At 44.5% G+C, this 15530-nt stretch overlaps 1 protein-coding gene across 11 annotated transcripts in view; it reads left to right on the forward strand.

The window, feature by feature from the left end:
- The window catches only part of CLIP4 (CAP-Gly domain containing linker protein family member 4), a 176222-nt gene extending 162067 nt beyond the window's left edge, over positions 1 to 14155 (forward strand). For all 11 annotated transcript variants that reach the window (XM_063918918.1, XM_063918922.1, XM_063918923.1 and 8 more), the window contains one exon: positions 11435 to 14155. In XM_063918918.1, the coding sequence (XP_063774988.1) occupies positions 11435 to 11759 (325 nt within the window). In that variant the 3' untranslated portion in view covers positions 11760 to 14155. The remainder of the gene's footprint in view (positions 1 to 11434) is intronic.
- The last annotated feature ends 1375 nt before the right edge of the window (positions 14156 to 15530 follow it).

Genomic DNA, 15530 nt, shown 5'->3' on the forward strand with positions numbered 1-15530 from the left:
TCTCCAGGGCAGCGGTGTCTCTACAGGTTCCTTGACGTCAGCATTGCACTAATAATGAAGGTTGCCTGGTGACCGCTGCCGGAATGTGTCTTATTCCGTGTTCTCCAATAGATCTGGATCATGTCCACATTCGCTCTGTATCTCCTGACGTTTTCATCAGCACCCCAGGGAACTGTAGACAAGACCAAATGCAGTCCGTTCTCCTGAGTGCTGCCTATAGACGAGTAATATAAAGCAGGATTCCTAATCCTCCTCTGCATAGAAAGACGCCGGCGTGAAAACTCACAGGGCTGCTTTTCAGTTTTGAAGATGTTAATTAATGGGGTTTGAAAGCTCCGTGCCGCCTCTTTCATGGAACTCGTCTTTGACAAGCGTGCCCCCTTCATGTTCAGCACGTCCATTAGAGCAGATTGCAGAATCCGTAGCTTGCAGCGGTGCATACAGTTGCCATTGAGGCGGAGAACAAGTGGATGTTTTCAGAAGTGTAACAATTGGACCATTTCACTCTTTATACACGGTAGTCTCTTTCTTTTTTTTGCCCACTGGCTCAGAACGGAGCGGCTTCATGCGGCTCTTTTATGAAAATAGTCTTTCTGTATGCGTGTACCTAAAGAGCATTCTAGCAGCGAACCTCAGAGAATGCACACCCCTTAATGCAAGTCATTTGGTTAAATGAATGACGGGACGCGTCAACAGCGGCTTTAAAGGGCTTCTGCCCGCGTGGCGTGGAGGAGCCGCGGCGTGCAGTAAATGTGGCACAGCGGGGCGCGCATTTAATGATGGCGCTCTGTAATCCTCCGGTGCTTTTAGCAGCACACGTTCTTTCAGGCACTTTGGTGAGCATAATAACGTACAGATGTTCTCAAAGCAAGTTCTGCTTTCACCAAAGAATAGATCGCTAAACTTTACATTGCGGAACCCCCTGAACTTGTTCAGACGGAACTTCAGAGAAAATATAAATAAAACAAGTGAGCGCTAGTAAAATTGGCTATGAGACAACTATACTTTACATTGACTGCAGCTTCTCAATTTGAGGTGCTGAACCTCAAAAAATCATGGACAATGGTAAAAAACAAAGAAGCGCTGTCATTGAAAGTATTATACAATTTATTAAAAATATATATATATGATAATCACAAAAATAAAACCTGGTATCCTGTAATTTGATAACACAGCATATATAGTATAGCAAGCATCAATACTTATTAGTAGCAGCAAATGATGGACATATTAACAAAATCCCCTAAAACGATATAACCACCTGTGCTTCAGATGGTAATATAGCACTTGTAATTTAAAAAAGGGCTCCTTGCTGGGAGCTCCACATGTGGGTTAATTAGACGTATAGGCTCATAAGATGATTTTATGGATTTAAAAGTCCATCCGTGGTGTAAATATAAACAGTTCACCTTTGTTTTGTCCACTTTATAATATCTGCTCCCAATACTTATTCCGTATTTTAGAAAAGGCTTTTTACGGGTGATTTTAATTAGCACAATTCCGTGCACAGCACAATGACATTTAAGCATGGAACGCTATTTTGACAGTCTCGTATTGTGCTTACCCCAGCCTCTGCTGATTGCAATTATTCGGTATTTCCTTTGAAAATGTTGGGCGCCGGCTGCCCACGCCGCTTGACTGCGGCACCGAAGGGATGAAATAAAGCAGAATGTATTGGTGAACTGAACGCTCGGAACCGCTCACTTGCAGTGATATAGCGGGAGCCGTCAGAGACGTGCCTGTAGCTGGAGCCGTTCGAAGACGTGCTTGTAGTCTCTGGTGGTGGAGAGAAGCAGGATACCAGACAGGATACTGGGAGGAATGCTTGATGCGTTTCTCAGCCTCAATCCTGGGGCTGTTTCATCAGAAGTACCGCCTCCAGATCCTTGGGTATTTTTATACTCCTAGCCTCACTAATCATTGATACAGCTGTCTATAAACAATTAAGCAATTAAAAACTGATATAATGAGTGTTTGCAAGCTTCTATTCATATAGCAAGACAATCTAGGGAAATATAAATAATAAAAGGTTTTTATACCTCGCCATTTAAATCATTATACAATATTTAGAATAAATAAAACCAAACAGTGAGGCAGGAGAATTATAACAAAACAATTATTAAAATTTAAATACATAAATATACCTGTGGATGTCTCATAGCCAAATAATTACCATATATTTGTTCTATTAGAATGGTAGTGTCAATAGTCATTATAATAATAAAAAAAAAATATATATATATATATGTATATTCCTGATAATATAATTTCTAAAACTTAGATACGCTCTCAAGGGCCAATGGGCTCCTCTAACGATTCTTTAAGGACTTTTTATAACTTCAGGAAAAACAGCAAAGTGGAAAAACATTATTGCATTGATTTTTCAAGAACCCTTAGATATAAATATCCAATTAGATCATATCACGCCTATATGTAAACATATGTGTATAGTATCAAATTTTTTTTTTATTTTTTTTTTTTATATATTTTTATTTATTTTTTTTGAAAAAACATAAAAACTACACCCAATTAGAACTACTGATTAAATTAATGCGGAGCTACCTAACCCAGTATAATATTGGGGGGTCTAGATGATCATTGGGGCTTCGCCAGTCCTTTTCAGAACTTCCTCAATGTTCTAAACTTACTAAACATTATAACCTGAAAATAAAGGGAGAGATAGAACCGAAACTGTGTTTGGAAGTCTGCTAAGGGGGAGAAATAAGGAATTTTTTCTGGAAATGATGGAAAAGGGTAGTGCACCTGGGATGCCTATCTATAGCCTCTATTCACACAATTAAATATTGTTGAGCTCGATAGTATCATTCAGGCCCGCAGGAACCATAGTTCCAAGTTTGTAGATCCAAAAGGCCTCCTTGCGGCACAACTTCTTATATCTATCTCCCCCTCTGGTCGATGGGGGGATCTGTTCAATAGCTTGTACTTTAATGTCCTTGAGAATCCCCTTAGGACACAATCCAAAATGACAAGGTAAACTATGTGTTCTATTATCTTTAATAAGAAGCCTCCTATGTTCCAGAAACCGAACATTAAGTGTTCTCGTGGTACGGCCCACATATTGAACCCCACACCCACATGAGATGACATAAATAACATAACATGATTGACAGTTGAGAAAAGATTCTAACTTATATGATTCATTATTGCTAAATGATGTGACGGTATTACATCGATGTGCTGCATGATCACATGTATGGCACCTTGACTTGCCACATCTGAAAAACCCTTTTGGTTTCGGGTTTGACCCCAACCAATTCCCCGTAATCGCCTCTTTAGTGGAATCTGGTCTCAGCATACTTGGTGCTAATTTAAGTTTTAGGCTATCTGCTTTCCTAAAAACAATTTTCCGAGATTCTTGTATATCATTCTTCAAATATTTATCAAGCTTCAAAAGACTATAATTTCTATTAATGATACGTTTAATCTCCATAGCTGATGAATTGTATTTTGTCACAAAGGTCAGGGGATGTTTAGCATTAGTTTTCCTATGTGTTGTAGAATTGGAGGACTTATCTTTCTTAGACACAAGAAGCCCTTTTCTATCCATTAAACTGACTTCTGTAAACGTTTTTTCTAGCAGTTCTTTTGGGTACCCTTGTTTCAAAAAGGATGTAAACATAGCCTCTGCTTGAACAGCATAATCCGCATTATTGGAACAATTCCTGCGAACTCGCATAAATTGGCCCTTGGGTATATTAGCCTTCCAGCTCCTGTGATGGCAACTATCAAAATGAAGATACTTATTACAATCCACATCTTTAATAAAAGTGACAGTATGAAACTTTTAAATCCATAAAATCATCTTATGAGCCTATACGTCTAATTAACCCACATGTGGAGCTCCCAGCAAGGAGCCCTTTTTTAAATTACAAGTGCTATATTACCATCTGAAGCACAGGTGGTTATATCGTTTTAGGGGATTTTGTTAATATGTCCATCATTTGCTGCTACTAATAAGTATTGATGCTTGCTATACTATATATGCTGTGTTATCAAATTACAGGATACCAGGTTTTATTTTTGGAACTTCAGAGATTACATTATTGTTTTTTCATCTAAAGCATTTACCGTAACATGAGGATTTTTCTGCTAGTTTGAGCTTGAAGAAAAGGAGGCCCGCGAGGCTGGGGATATTTGCCCCTTCCTCCCCCATATTATGTTATGGAGCACAGCGATGCGCTGTTCTACGCCTGGCGCCAAGGCTACTTTTTCCATTCCACTAAGACTGCACCATAATGATACATTCTCCTCCTCCACGTACAGGCGTGCAGTGATGCGGTACAGGTAACACATGGTTCATCATCCGCTAGGGCCGTGTCTAATGTGCAGATGTGTCCTCTTACATTTTTGATCCGTGCGCTATAAGTCGCGTTACACATAACTTGTGAGTGCCGTGTGACTGTAGAGCTAGACGTCTTTTTTTTGCAGGAAAATGCGTCTTAGACACAATGTAATGCAGTAGTACGCACGAGCAGCTTCTGCTGATTCAAATGCTATGCGGCATGCCTATACTCTGTGTGTGGCTGCCACTGTATTTGCATACAAAATGCTCTGCTATAGTGTTTTTCTGGAAAACCCTGTAACGTGGCATTTCTGATGCAGATACAATCACAAAAAAAGACGCACGTCACTACTGAGTCCCGCCACATCATGACGCCACTCGAAGGGCTATTTAGCGTGACTGCAGCAAGGATGTAAGATGACACATATGTATGAGGTATGAGGCACAGAAACAGAAACTGTTGCTTATTGGTCAATTCCAGACTCCGTAAAACGCTTTGGTGTACAGTATGTAAATGTGCTGTGACTTGTGGTGCAGTTTTCGTTTGCCTATCTCTGATCTGGTTGGGCGTTTAGTCCATCCTCATTTGTCTAAAGGCTAATGTCTTTATCTGCACTGCTTCTTATTTCCTATTTCTCTTACATCCTAGTGGATGCTGGGGAATCGTAGATTACCATGGGGTATAGATCGGGTCCACTGGAGCCTGGTACTGTAAGAAACTAATAGTGTGTGCTGGCTCCTCCCCTCTATGCCCCTCCTAGCAGACTCGGTTTAGAAAATGTGCCCAAGGAGCCGGGTGCATTCTGTTTGCTCTCCAGAGAGTTTACTTCAGAAATGTATTTTAGTTTATTATTTTCAGGCACACTGGTTGGCAACCAGTCTGCCTGCGTCGTGGGACTGAAGGGGTGGACCGAACCAGCTTCCTTAGAGTTAATGGTTCGTAATCCCAGCTGACAGGACACTGTGCTCCTGAGGTGATGAACTCGCACTCCTAGAGGGTGAGCCCACGCTGGCAGCATGCCACCAGATGCCGAAGACAGAAGCGGTGCAGTGACACCAGGGACTCGGTTAGCGTGTCCCCGGTGCATGATGGTGGCATGAGGTACAGTGTTCACCCAGCTCGGGGCCGTGGTGCACACTGACTACCCAGACTGGCAACAAGTAAACGGGGTCTATATACTCTCGTTTTACACACATTATAAGGAGAGCTAGTATAAAAATAATGCAGGGACCGTGCGCCATTATGCGGGCGGGGCTTCCCGGAGAGCGGGACCAGAAGCCAAACGGCACCATTTCTTACTGCTGCTGCACGCGGAGACTGCTTCTCCAGGACCCACTGAATCACCATTGTAAACTGGTACCAGGGGGTTATAGTGAGGGGGGAGCTCATTATCAGCGGTTTCAGCCTGTGGAAGGGGGCATAGAGGGGAGGAGCCAGCACACACCCAGTGAAGAAAATTTAAAGTGCACTGGCTCCTTTGGAACCCGTCTATACCCTATCGTACTAAGTCTCCCCCGATCTCCCTTATGGACTACAAGTGGTTTCCAAACTTTTTTGAATCACGGCGCACTAGAATATCAGAATTTTTTTCACGGCACCCCTAGGCCAAAAATTTCTAATTGAGAAATTTAGAAAGAAATGTTACATTAAGTAGATTGCGTTTTATATGTCATCCTTAGGGTCAGTTGTGTGGTGAGGGACAAGATTTGCTTCTGTTTGGCCACATATTTTATGACTGGCAGCCACAAGCGTTGGTTTTGCCTATTATATTGACCATGAATAATTTGAATTGGTCCTGGACCACCAACCCAGGGCACCCTTGCAAGTGTCCCGAGGCATCCCAGGGAGCCACGGCACACAGTTTGGGAACCTCTGGACTGCAAGAAAAGGATTTACTGGTTGGTATTTAAAATCCTAGTTTTACAGGTGATGCCTTTGTTTTGAAGAACTGAACAAGTGGATATCTCAGGCAACATATCTGCCATCTGCTCCGCCACCTGCCAGGCGTCCCTATCCTGGACCATCCCTGCAGTCCTTTCGGGTGGCCAGATTCAGGAGCAGGATCAGAGGTGCCTCCAATGCTGTTAGAGGATCTTGCGGTAAGTCCTGTAAACCAGCTGCTGCTGGACCTGCAGACCAGGCCTCAGGATCCTCTTCCACAAAGCCCTCCGCGTGACGGTTGGCCCCAGCAGCAAGGCGACTTTCAGGTAGGGGGCTCGCCTTCAACACTTCGCTCATATATGGGCAGAGTCCTGCCGGGATCCTTGGGTGAGGGACCTCACATTCCAAGGATACCGGCTGGAATTCCAGGAAATCCCTCCTCTCAGATTCTTCGGATCAGGCTTACCAGCTTCACAAGAAGCCAGGGTTTCCTTACAGCAAGCAGTGCAAAAGCTGCTTTCTACAGGAGTTACTGTTCCAGTGCCTCCTCCGCTGCACACAATGGGCTTTTACTCTAGTCTCTTTGTGGTTCCGAAGCCGGATGGCTCGGTGAGACCAATCTTGAATCTGAAATCCCTGAACCCGTATCTTCGGGTGCTCAAATTCAAGATGGAATCTCTAAGAGCAGTGATACAAATCTGGAGGAGGGGGAGTTTCTGGTGTCCCTGGATATCAAGGACGCATACCTACATATCCCAATTTGGCCCCCTCATCAAGCGCTCCTCAGGTTCGCGATTCTGGACCTGCATTACCAGTTTCTGGCCTTTCCTTCGGTCTCTCCACAGCCGCAAGGCTATTCACAAAAGTTATGGTGGAAATTATGCTACAACTGCGCATGAGGGGTGTCCAAATAATTCTGTACCTGGACGATCTCCTGATAAAGGCAGTGTCCAGGGAACAGCTTTTGCACAGCATCGGCTTGACTACTCGTTTGCTTACGGAGCACGGATAGATACTCAATTTCCAGAAATCTCACTTGGAACCGTCTCAGAGAATTCAGTTCCTGGGGTGATCCTGGATACGGTGTCTCAGAAGGTTTACCTTCCCAGGAACAAGGATTTGACTATTCAGTCTATGGTCCGGATGGTGCTGAAACCTTGTGTGGTCTCGATTCACCTTTGTATCCGCTTGCTGGGCAAGATGGTGGCCGCCTACTAGGCGATACAGTACGGCAGGTTCCATGCGCGACCGTTTCAACTGGATTTGTAAGACAAATGGTCAGGATCTTACCTGCACATGCATCCGCATATAATCCTGTTACCAAAAGCACGGATATCCCTACTATGGTGGCTACAAGTATCTGATGGAGGGTCAGAGTTTCAACACCCTATCCTGGACGCTGTTGACAACGGATGCCAGCCTCCGGGGTTGGGGGGCTGTGATTCAAGGGGCGCAGTTTAAGGGGACGTGGTCCTTTCAGGAATCTGCTCTTCCAATCTACATCCTGGAACTCAGGGCAATTTACAACGCTCTCATACAGGCCTCATCCCTCCTTCGGAATCAGGCCATCCAAGTGCAGTCGGACAATGCCACGGCGGTGGCATACATCAACCGGCAGGGAGGAACCATAAGCTAGGCTGCAATGTGAGAGGTGTGAAGAATACTCCTCTGGGCGGAAGCCAATGCAAGAACCATCTCGGCCGTTTACATTCCAGGAGTGGACAACTGCGAAGCAGACTTTCTAAGCAGGCACGACCTCCATCCGGGGGAATGGGGCCTCCACCCTCGGGTGTTTCAACAACTCGTTCACCGGTGGGGTTGTCCACAGATAGACCTGATGGCTTCTCGTTTCAACAAGAAGCTCCGCCATTACTGCTCCAGAACGAGAGATCTGCAGGCGGTGGCGGTAGACGCTCTGACGACGCCTTGGAATTACCACTTCGTTTACCTGTTTCCTCCAATTCCTCTACTCCCAAGAGTTCTGAAAAGGCTCAAAAAGGAAAGGGTTCAGGCAATTCTCATTGCCCCGGATTGGCCTCGGCGGGCCTGGTATGCGGACCTCCTGACCCTGTCATTGGAGGAACCCTGGCCTCTACCGCTTCTCAAGGACCTTCTTCAACAAGGACCCTTCGTCTATCCAGACTTACAGCGGCTACATTTGACGGCCTGGAGGTTGAGAGGGAAATTTTAACCAGGAAGGGTCTTCCATCCAAGGTGGTTTCCACTATGGTTCAGGCCTGTAAAGTGGTTACCTCCAAACGTTACCACCGTATTCGGAAGAAGTATGTTTCTTGGTGTGAGGGTCAAAAATGTTCTGTGGAATTCCGTCTGGGCCGGTTTCTACTGTTCCTACAAGCAGGAGTGGATTAGGGCCTACTATTAGGCTCCATCAAGTTTCAGAAGATGTCGGCTCTCTGTATCTTCTTTCAGAAACAACTGGCGGTACTTCCTGACGTACAGACCTTTCTTAAGGGGGTGTTGCACATTCAGCCACCCTTTGTGCTCCGTGTGACCTCAATGTGGTGTTGACCTTTCTCCAGTCGGATTGGTTTGAACCCTTGCAGAGGTTGACTTGAAATACCTGATGTGGAAGACTGTTACGTTACTGGCCTTGGCTTCGGCCAGGCGTGTGTCGGAATTGGGGGCCTTGTCCTGTAAGAGCCCTTACTTGGTGTTTCACGAGGATAGGGTGGAGCTCAGAACTCGCCCACAGTTTTTGCCAAAAGTGGTATCAGCCTTTCATGTAAATCTACCTATTGTGGTTCCTGTCTTATCCGACACTTCAGTTGCACCAAAGTCCCTGGATGTTGTACGGGCTTTGAGGATTTACATCAAAAGGATGGCTCGTCACAGGACGTCTGACTCTCTTTTCGTCCTTTATGATGCTAAGAAAATTGGTTGTCCTGCCTTCAAACAGTCCATTGCTCGTTGACCCAAATTGACTAGCCAACAAGCATAAACTTCAGCGGCTCTGCCGCTGCCAAGTTCTATTCAGGCCCACTCCACAAGGTCGGCGGGTTCTTCCTGGGGGGCTTCCCGGGGCGTCTTGGCTTTACAGTTGTGCCATGCAGCAACCTGGTCTGGTGTGAACACCTTTGTTAAGTTCTACAGGTTAGACACCTTGGCCAAAGATGAGCTTCAGTTTGGTCAGGCGGTTTTGCAGGGGTCTCGGCACTCTCCCATCCATTCTGGGAGCTTTGGGACGTCCCCATGGTAATATACTATTCCCCAGTATCCACTAGGACGTTAGAGAAAATAGGAATTTAATACCTACCGGTAATTCCTTTTCTCGTAGTCTATAGTGGATACTGGGCGCCCGCCTCAGTTCTTCATTTCTACTTACCTGGTTGTAAGTGTTATGGTTGGGTTTGCTGTTTCTTTCCCTGTTCCATGTTTGGTTAGCGTTGCTGTCCTTCTATAGTTAGCGTTGCTTTCCTCTGTTCTGGTTAGCTCTGCTATCTTATTGTTTGTGTGTTGGTTCGTTACCTCATCGTTTTTGTGTTGTATCCTTCTCTCAAAGTATGTCCGTCTCCTCGGGCACAATTTCCTAGACTGAGTCTGCTAGGAGGGGCATAGAGGGGAGGAGCCAGCACACACTATTAGTTTCTTAAAGTGCCAGGCTCCAGTGGACCCGGTCTATACCCCATGGTAATCTAGTATTCCCCAGTATCCACTACAGACTACGAGAAAAGGAATTTCCGGTAGGTATTAAATTCCTATTTTTCTTGCTGGTTCTAAGAGTTGTAAAAGTCAGATTTCATTTCTAATAAATATCTTAAAATGCCAGCGCTAATATAAGTTGCGGACGCAAGGCGCAACTTATTACCATATACGATAAAAGTGCACTGTACGTTGCAAACACTACATCCCTTAAGAGAAAACAAGTACACACACACACACACACACACACACACACACACACACACACACACACATTTCTGAGTTCCAAAGCTCATTGATGTATATATTTGGTTTGGTTTCCTGTCCATCTGCTTTCTTTTGGAATGTTCTTTGTCATTAGAATTGTGGCTTTATATTCCTACATTTGATCATAACTACTCATTGCAATGTGCTACAATCTAACCACAGGCATCAAATGAATCCACTCATTAATCTGATTACTTTGACACCAAGTGTGACATGTCTATCTTGCTCCGCTCCAGTAATACATATACATGACGTTATACTCCATTATATAATTTAAAACCTTATAATGTCTAGTGCTTGATATGTTTAATTTATGTGCTGTATGAAATATATGTTGAATATATCTTTGTGGCATGTAGGTGTAAATGCGTATGCGGTTTGGATGTTCTCTCTATGTAATATTTTTGGCTTTGACAGAGTGTAAATGCCTCACACATTTCCCATGTTATGTGTGTTTCTCTCTCTGTTCCTCTGTATTTTCTTTTTCTCTGTCTCTCTCTTTCTCCCTCTGCCTCCATCTCTTTCCCTCCCTTCATTTCTCTCTCTTACCCTCAGTGTGTTTCTTGCCCATGGTATGTGTGTGTCTCTATCTTTCCCCCTTTCTGTCTGGCTCACCCCCCCCTCCCCCACGTTTGGCCCGTTCCCTCCACCCCTGTACCTTTCTTGCTGTCTCCCAACGCTGGCTTGCTTTCCCTTCCCCCACACACACACTCTGGCTTGCTCGCTCCCGACTCCTTCTAGCTTGGTTGCTACCCCAACCCCTTGTCTGGCTCGCTCGCCCTCTCCATCCCTCCCCTGTCTAGCTCGCTCCCCCCCCCCCCCCCCCCCTGTCTGGCTTGCTCTTGGCTTTCTCTCTCTCGCCCTCTGTATCTTTCTCGCCTCCTGTGTCTTTCTCTTTCTCTCCCCTCCCCATCTTTCTCCCAATCTCCCCCCTTTTTACTTCTGTCCCCACCCCTTCTGTCTCTCATTCCCTCCCGCTCTACACCTCTCTTCCCCCTTCTCTCTCTCTCTCCTCCAGCTAGTGTACTCTCTGCCCCATCAGTGAATACACTATCTGCCCCCCCATCTGTCTCTCATCTCCCCCTCTTTCTCAATCCCCCCCTGTTTTCTTTCTCTTTGTCCTTTTTTGTTTGACCCTATGCATTGTGTTTTCTGATGTTATAATCTATCTGTGGTGTACGCCAGCTGCACAGATCACTTGCACCCCAGAAGGCAGAGTATCTCTGTACTGTTACTACGGTATGTTTAAATGCTGTTCTGTACAAATGTGTTCCAGCCTTGGGTTGAGAAATAGTAACAGTCGTCTCCTCCCCTGTGACTAGGCCACGGAAGCCCATTCTCCGTCGGAGCTGGAGTAGTACAAGTTCCACCAGCACCAGTGATGGGGCTGTGAAGCTGCACAAAGGTTCTCAGGTCCTCCTAACCAGCTCCAATGAGATGGCCATCATCAGATACATTGGCTCTACAGACTTTGCTCCCGGTGTGTGGCTGGGCCTGGAGCTTCGTTCCGCCAAGGGAAAGAACGATGGATCTGTCGGGGAGAAGAGGTACTTCCACTGCAAGCCAAACCACGGGGTCCTGGTCAGGCCGGGCAGAGTGACCTACAGGGGCATTAATGGATCCAAACTTGTGGATGAAACCTGCTGACCCAAATATCGATGATTTCAATGAAACCATTATACACGAGAAGTGGGTCTTATATGCCTGTTACAATCTGTAATACTAATCTACTGATGCAAGGGGGTGTTTTGTATTCGTTGTCTTAGTCTAATTTTGTTTTCTCCGCTTTTTTCCCTCTTAGTTGTTAGGTTTTTTTAATGTTTATCTTAATTAAGATTATGTATTATGGGTTAAATACTTATCCCCAAATTCTGTACGGCTCCACATTTGCGTCGATGGATGGGTTGACTCGATATGTCCTTACGGAAAACCTACAACGCCATAAATGAACTTGTACCCTTGGTGAATGATTGCAGGCTGCCCGTCACTGCCAGACATTCTGTATTGCCGCAGTGGCATAGGGTGGATGCCCCCTCCCCCAACTGAAAATTATACCGGTGCTGTGGCCACAATGTGAGGATGTGACTTTGGTCTCGCAACAATGCACCCTAAGGTCTCAGCATCGATCCGGAACTAGAACAGAAGCACTTTAACTTCTTATTCTTCTTCTATTTGTCTGTTACGTTTTTTTTTGTCGTTTGCAACTATTGTAAAAACTTTTGCTGCAGGTTACGTGACGCAATCGCGGATTAGCACACAAATCCTCAGGACTAAGGTCAACACGTGTATAAATTCACTTCTTCCAGTCCAATATTGTGGCTGTCTCTGTTAAGGGAACCCTCATAGCCATTTAACAAACTGTCACCGGCCAAAACCCGAGTAAAACTCTATTTGAATCTGAATTGTTTTTCAAATCACAAATAATTCTAAACTTTGTTCTCCTCCAGAGTCCAGCCAAACAACGTTGATTTGTCATCCGTCCTAATTAACTATCGCATTTCGCATGGTTGTGTCGTTTTGGAGGAGCGTAGAACAGTCGCATACATCGTAATAAAAAACATTTTGTATCAGGCTTCTGATCCAGTCTGAGATGTCAACTTGCAAATTGTATAATCTTTCCCCTTACACGTTGAACGGGCGTGCTGTACAGGCCCACTCAGGAACCGAGCTTTAACTGACTAACGCGTTTCTATCTAAAAACTAAAACTGTTCCCAGTTGTATGTCTGTGGACAGTAATGCTGCGCTGATGCATTGACTCTTCCTGGGGGCTCCATATAAGTTATGTTGCTTTGACCTCCACAAAATCTCTTCCCTTCTCACAGTGATATAAAAAAAAAAAAAAAATTCTGTTCTTTCTTTTCCCAGTGACTGTATGTTTCCATCTCCCAAACACTTCTCTTCTGCATTGCTCAGCCTGAGAACTGTCCTATGCTTTTAGTCGTGTGGGTATATAAAAGGACACTTGTCTTTTAGCAGAAGTCACTCCAGGGTTCCTTTATCTATATTTCATATAGTAAAATAAATACATTAAGCTAAAAGGGCTACAAAGCCCGTGGAGGATGGAGAATTTCATTTATGAAACGACAGAGTCGTCTTTGGAGGAGTTATGTAGATAGGGCTACTTTGTTTTAGGTCAGATTTTAATGAGCGTTCTTTTCGGCTAAGAGTTTATCAGTGAATGACATAGGTGGAGACCTGCCATGGTATATATATAAAGGTGGATGTAATATGTACAAGAGAAATTATTACCTTGGGGAGATGTTGGTGTTGGGAGTTAAATTCTGGGTATACGGTTATATACTTGGCCAATAAAGTTTATTCTGATTCTAACTGTTGGCAATGATGGCCCATGTAGTTTGGGAAATGTGTGATATGAGTATTATAATAATCAATGACCTGGATCACATAAGAGCACCACCTAGAGCCTGTCAGTATGTACTGCACCGCATCAATTAAGCTGCAACAAAAGGATGACTCTTTCCATCAATTTCCTTAGGAGTCTGCCTCTCTACAAGCGTATTAACCTCGTTGTAATCTGCAAAATATATCCTGCAACTAAAATAATGTCTGTACCGTGCATCCTTGATCTATAAGCCAGTTTATCTTCCTTCTCTAGTACTGGCACCACTCGTAGTTACCTTACCATAAGATGGTTGTCCATACTGGTTACGCTCATAGATAAGGCTTGCACACTTTAGTGTAGATGGAGGCAAACTATCTTCTGACCCGATTCACCGATGTGCCCATATTATGCAATACCCAGGCCAATTGGCTGCTATCAGTGACATAAGAGCCATGGCCGCTTCATGTCCGTGTTACCACGCACGTGTAAACCTTCTTTGCTGCGACGATTATTTGAGTAATAACTTTGTTTTTTATCATGAGAAAAGATAACGTGTCTTTGTATAACTGACCAGATGAATGTCAAAGCCCTACAGAGCTGAAATGTCTCTGCATTCTGTATATTTGTAACTATTAAAGCATGACGGACTGTTCTATTATGTAAAGCATTAAAGTTTAATAAATACTGTATACTATTATACATACTGTAATTCTCAGTGCTTTGAATGGAGAAAATGTCATTGTTCTAAAAATCATACGAGACTCTTAGTAATTGTTTTTTTTTTTTTTTTGTTCCTTTACAAAGACATTCCTGACTATGGAGGACTACCAGGTCTATAACGTCACGCAATGCTGTCTGTATGGTGGCCCAAGAGTCACAAGTCGCAGCTTTGCTAAAACGTGTATACAGTTGTGCTCATAAGTTTACATACCCTAGCAGAATTTGTGATTTTCTGCCCATTTGTCAGAGAATATGAATGATAACTCACAAACTTTTCTTTCACTCATGGTTAGTGGTTGGGTGTAGCCATTTATTGTCAAACAACTGTATTTGCTCTTTTTAAATCACCCTGCACAGAAACAATATAACCCACCCAAATTGAACTCTCTCTGAACATGTTACATCTGCCCCACCTGCAGTGCACATGGTTTTGCCCAACTGCTGACAAATTTGCTGCTGCGATCAGGTCTGAATTAGGACCATAGTTAGGCTCTAAAAGAGGTGTGTGAGGGTTTGTGAGAGGGGTGTGATGAGAGGGTTTCATCTCGTGTATATATAATCCGATAATCCGCACCTGTAAATTGTGGTACAAGAAGTCGACATTCAGAGTGTTGACACTGACAAAATGTTGACATTGTGAATATTGCAGTTGTCATGTCAAAAACAGATTTTACTGTTTATTCAGAATCTAGCCCCTTTCACATCTCCAGTGCCGGAACCCACCCGGGAATTGTAAACGGGTCCTTCCCGGGTGGGATCCGCCATTGGACTCTAAGCGCTTGCTTCCCGACCCTGCAATTTGCCGGGTCGGTTGCCAATAGCGGGGGGGCGGGGGCAGAGGCAGCGCTGGGTGATGAGCTCATCTCCTCGCCGCCTCTCCCTATGTAGTAAATGGGTCCCGTTTACACTGCCACTGAGGAGCTCAATGGCTGGTACTTGATTTCTCTCTCCACTTTATCACTCTCCAAAGCTTAGTACATGGGTCTCCAGCTGCTGTGGAACTACACATCCCAGCATACCCTGCCTCAGTTTTAGCATGCCTTAATAGCAAAACTGTGGCAGGGCATGCTGGGATGTATAGTTCCACAGCAGCTGGGGGGGCACAGGTTGGAGACCCATGGCTTAGTACATCTCCCCCGATGAACCCATAAGTTATATATATGTATATGTAACTAAACAATGAGACTTTCTCATGTCACTCTGGTCAGTCCCCATGTAATTAAACCACTGAATTATTGTTCCTGCAATCTAGAGACTGTAAGGGTTCCATTGCTGATCTTTCTGTCCGAAGCCTCTTATTGTCATTCCCGCACCGACCTCCCTAATATATTCCCAGCCTCACCCCACCATAGGC

Source organism: Pseudophryne corroboree, chromosome 4 (genome assembly GCF_028390025.1).
Source record: "Pseudophryne corroboree isolate aPseCor3 chromosome 4, aPseCor3.hap2, whole genome shotgun sequence".
Classification (NCBI taxonomy): Eukaryota; Metazoa; Chordata; class Amphibia; order Anura; family Myobatrachidae; genus Pseudophryne; species Pseudophryne corroboree.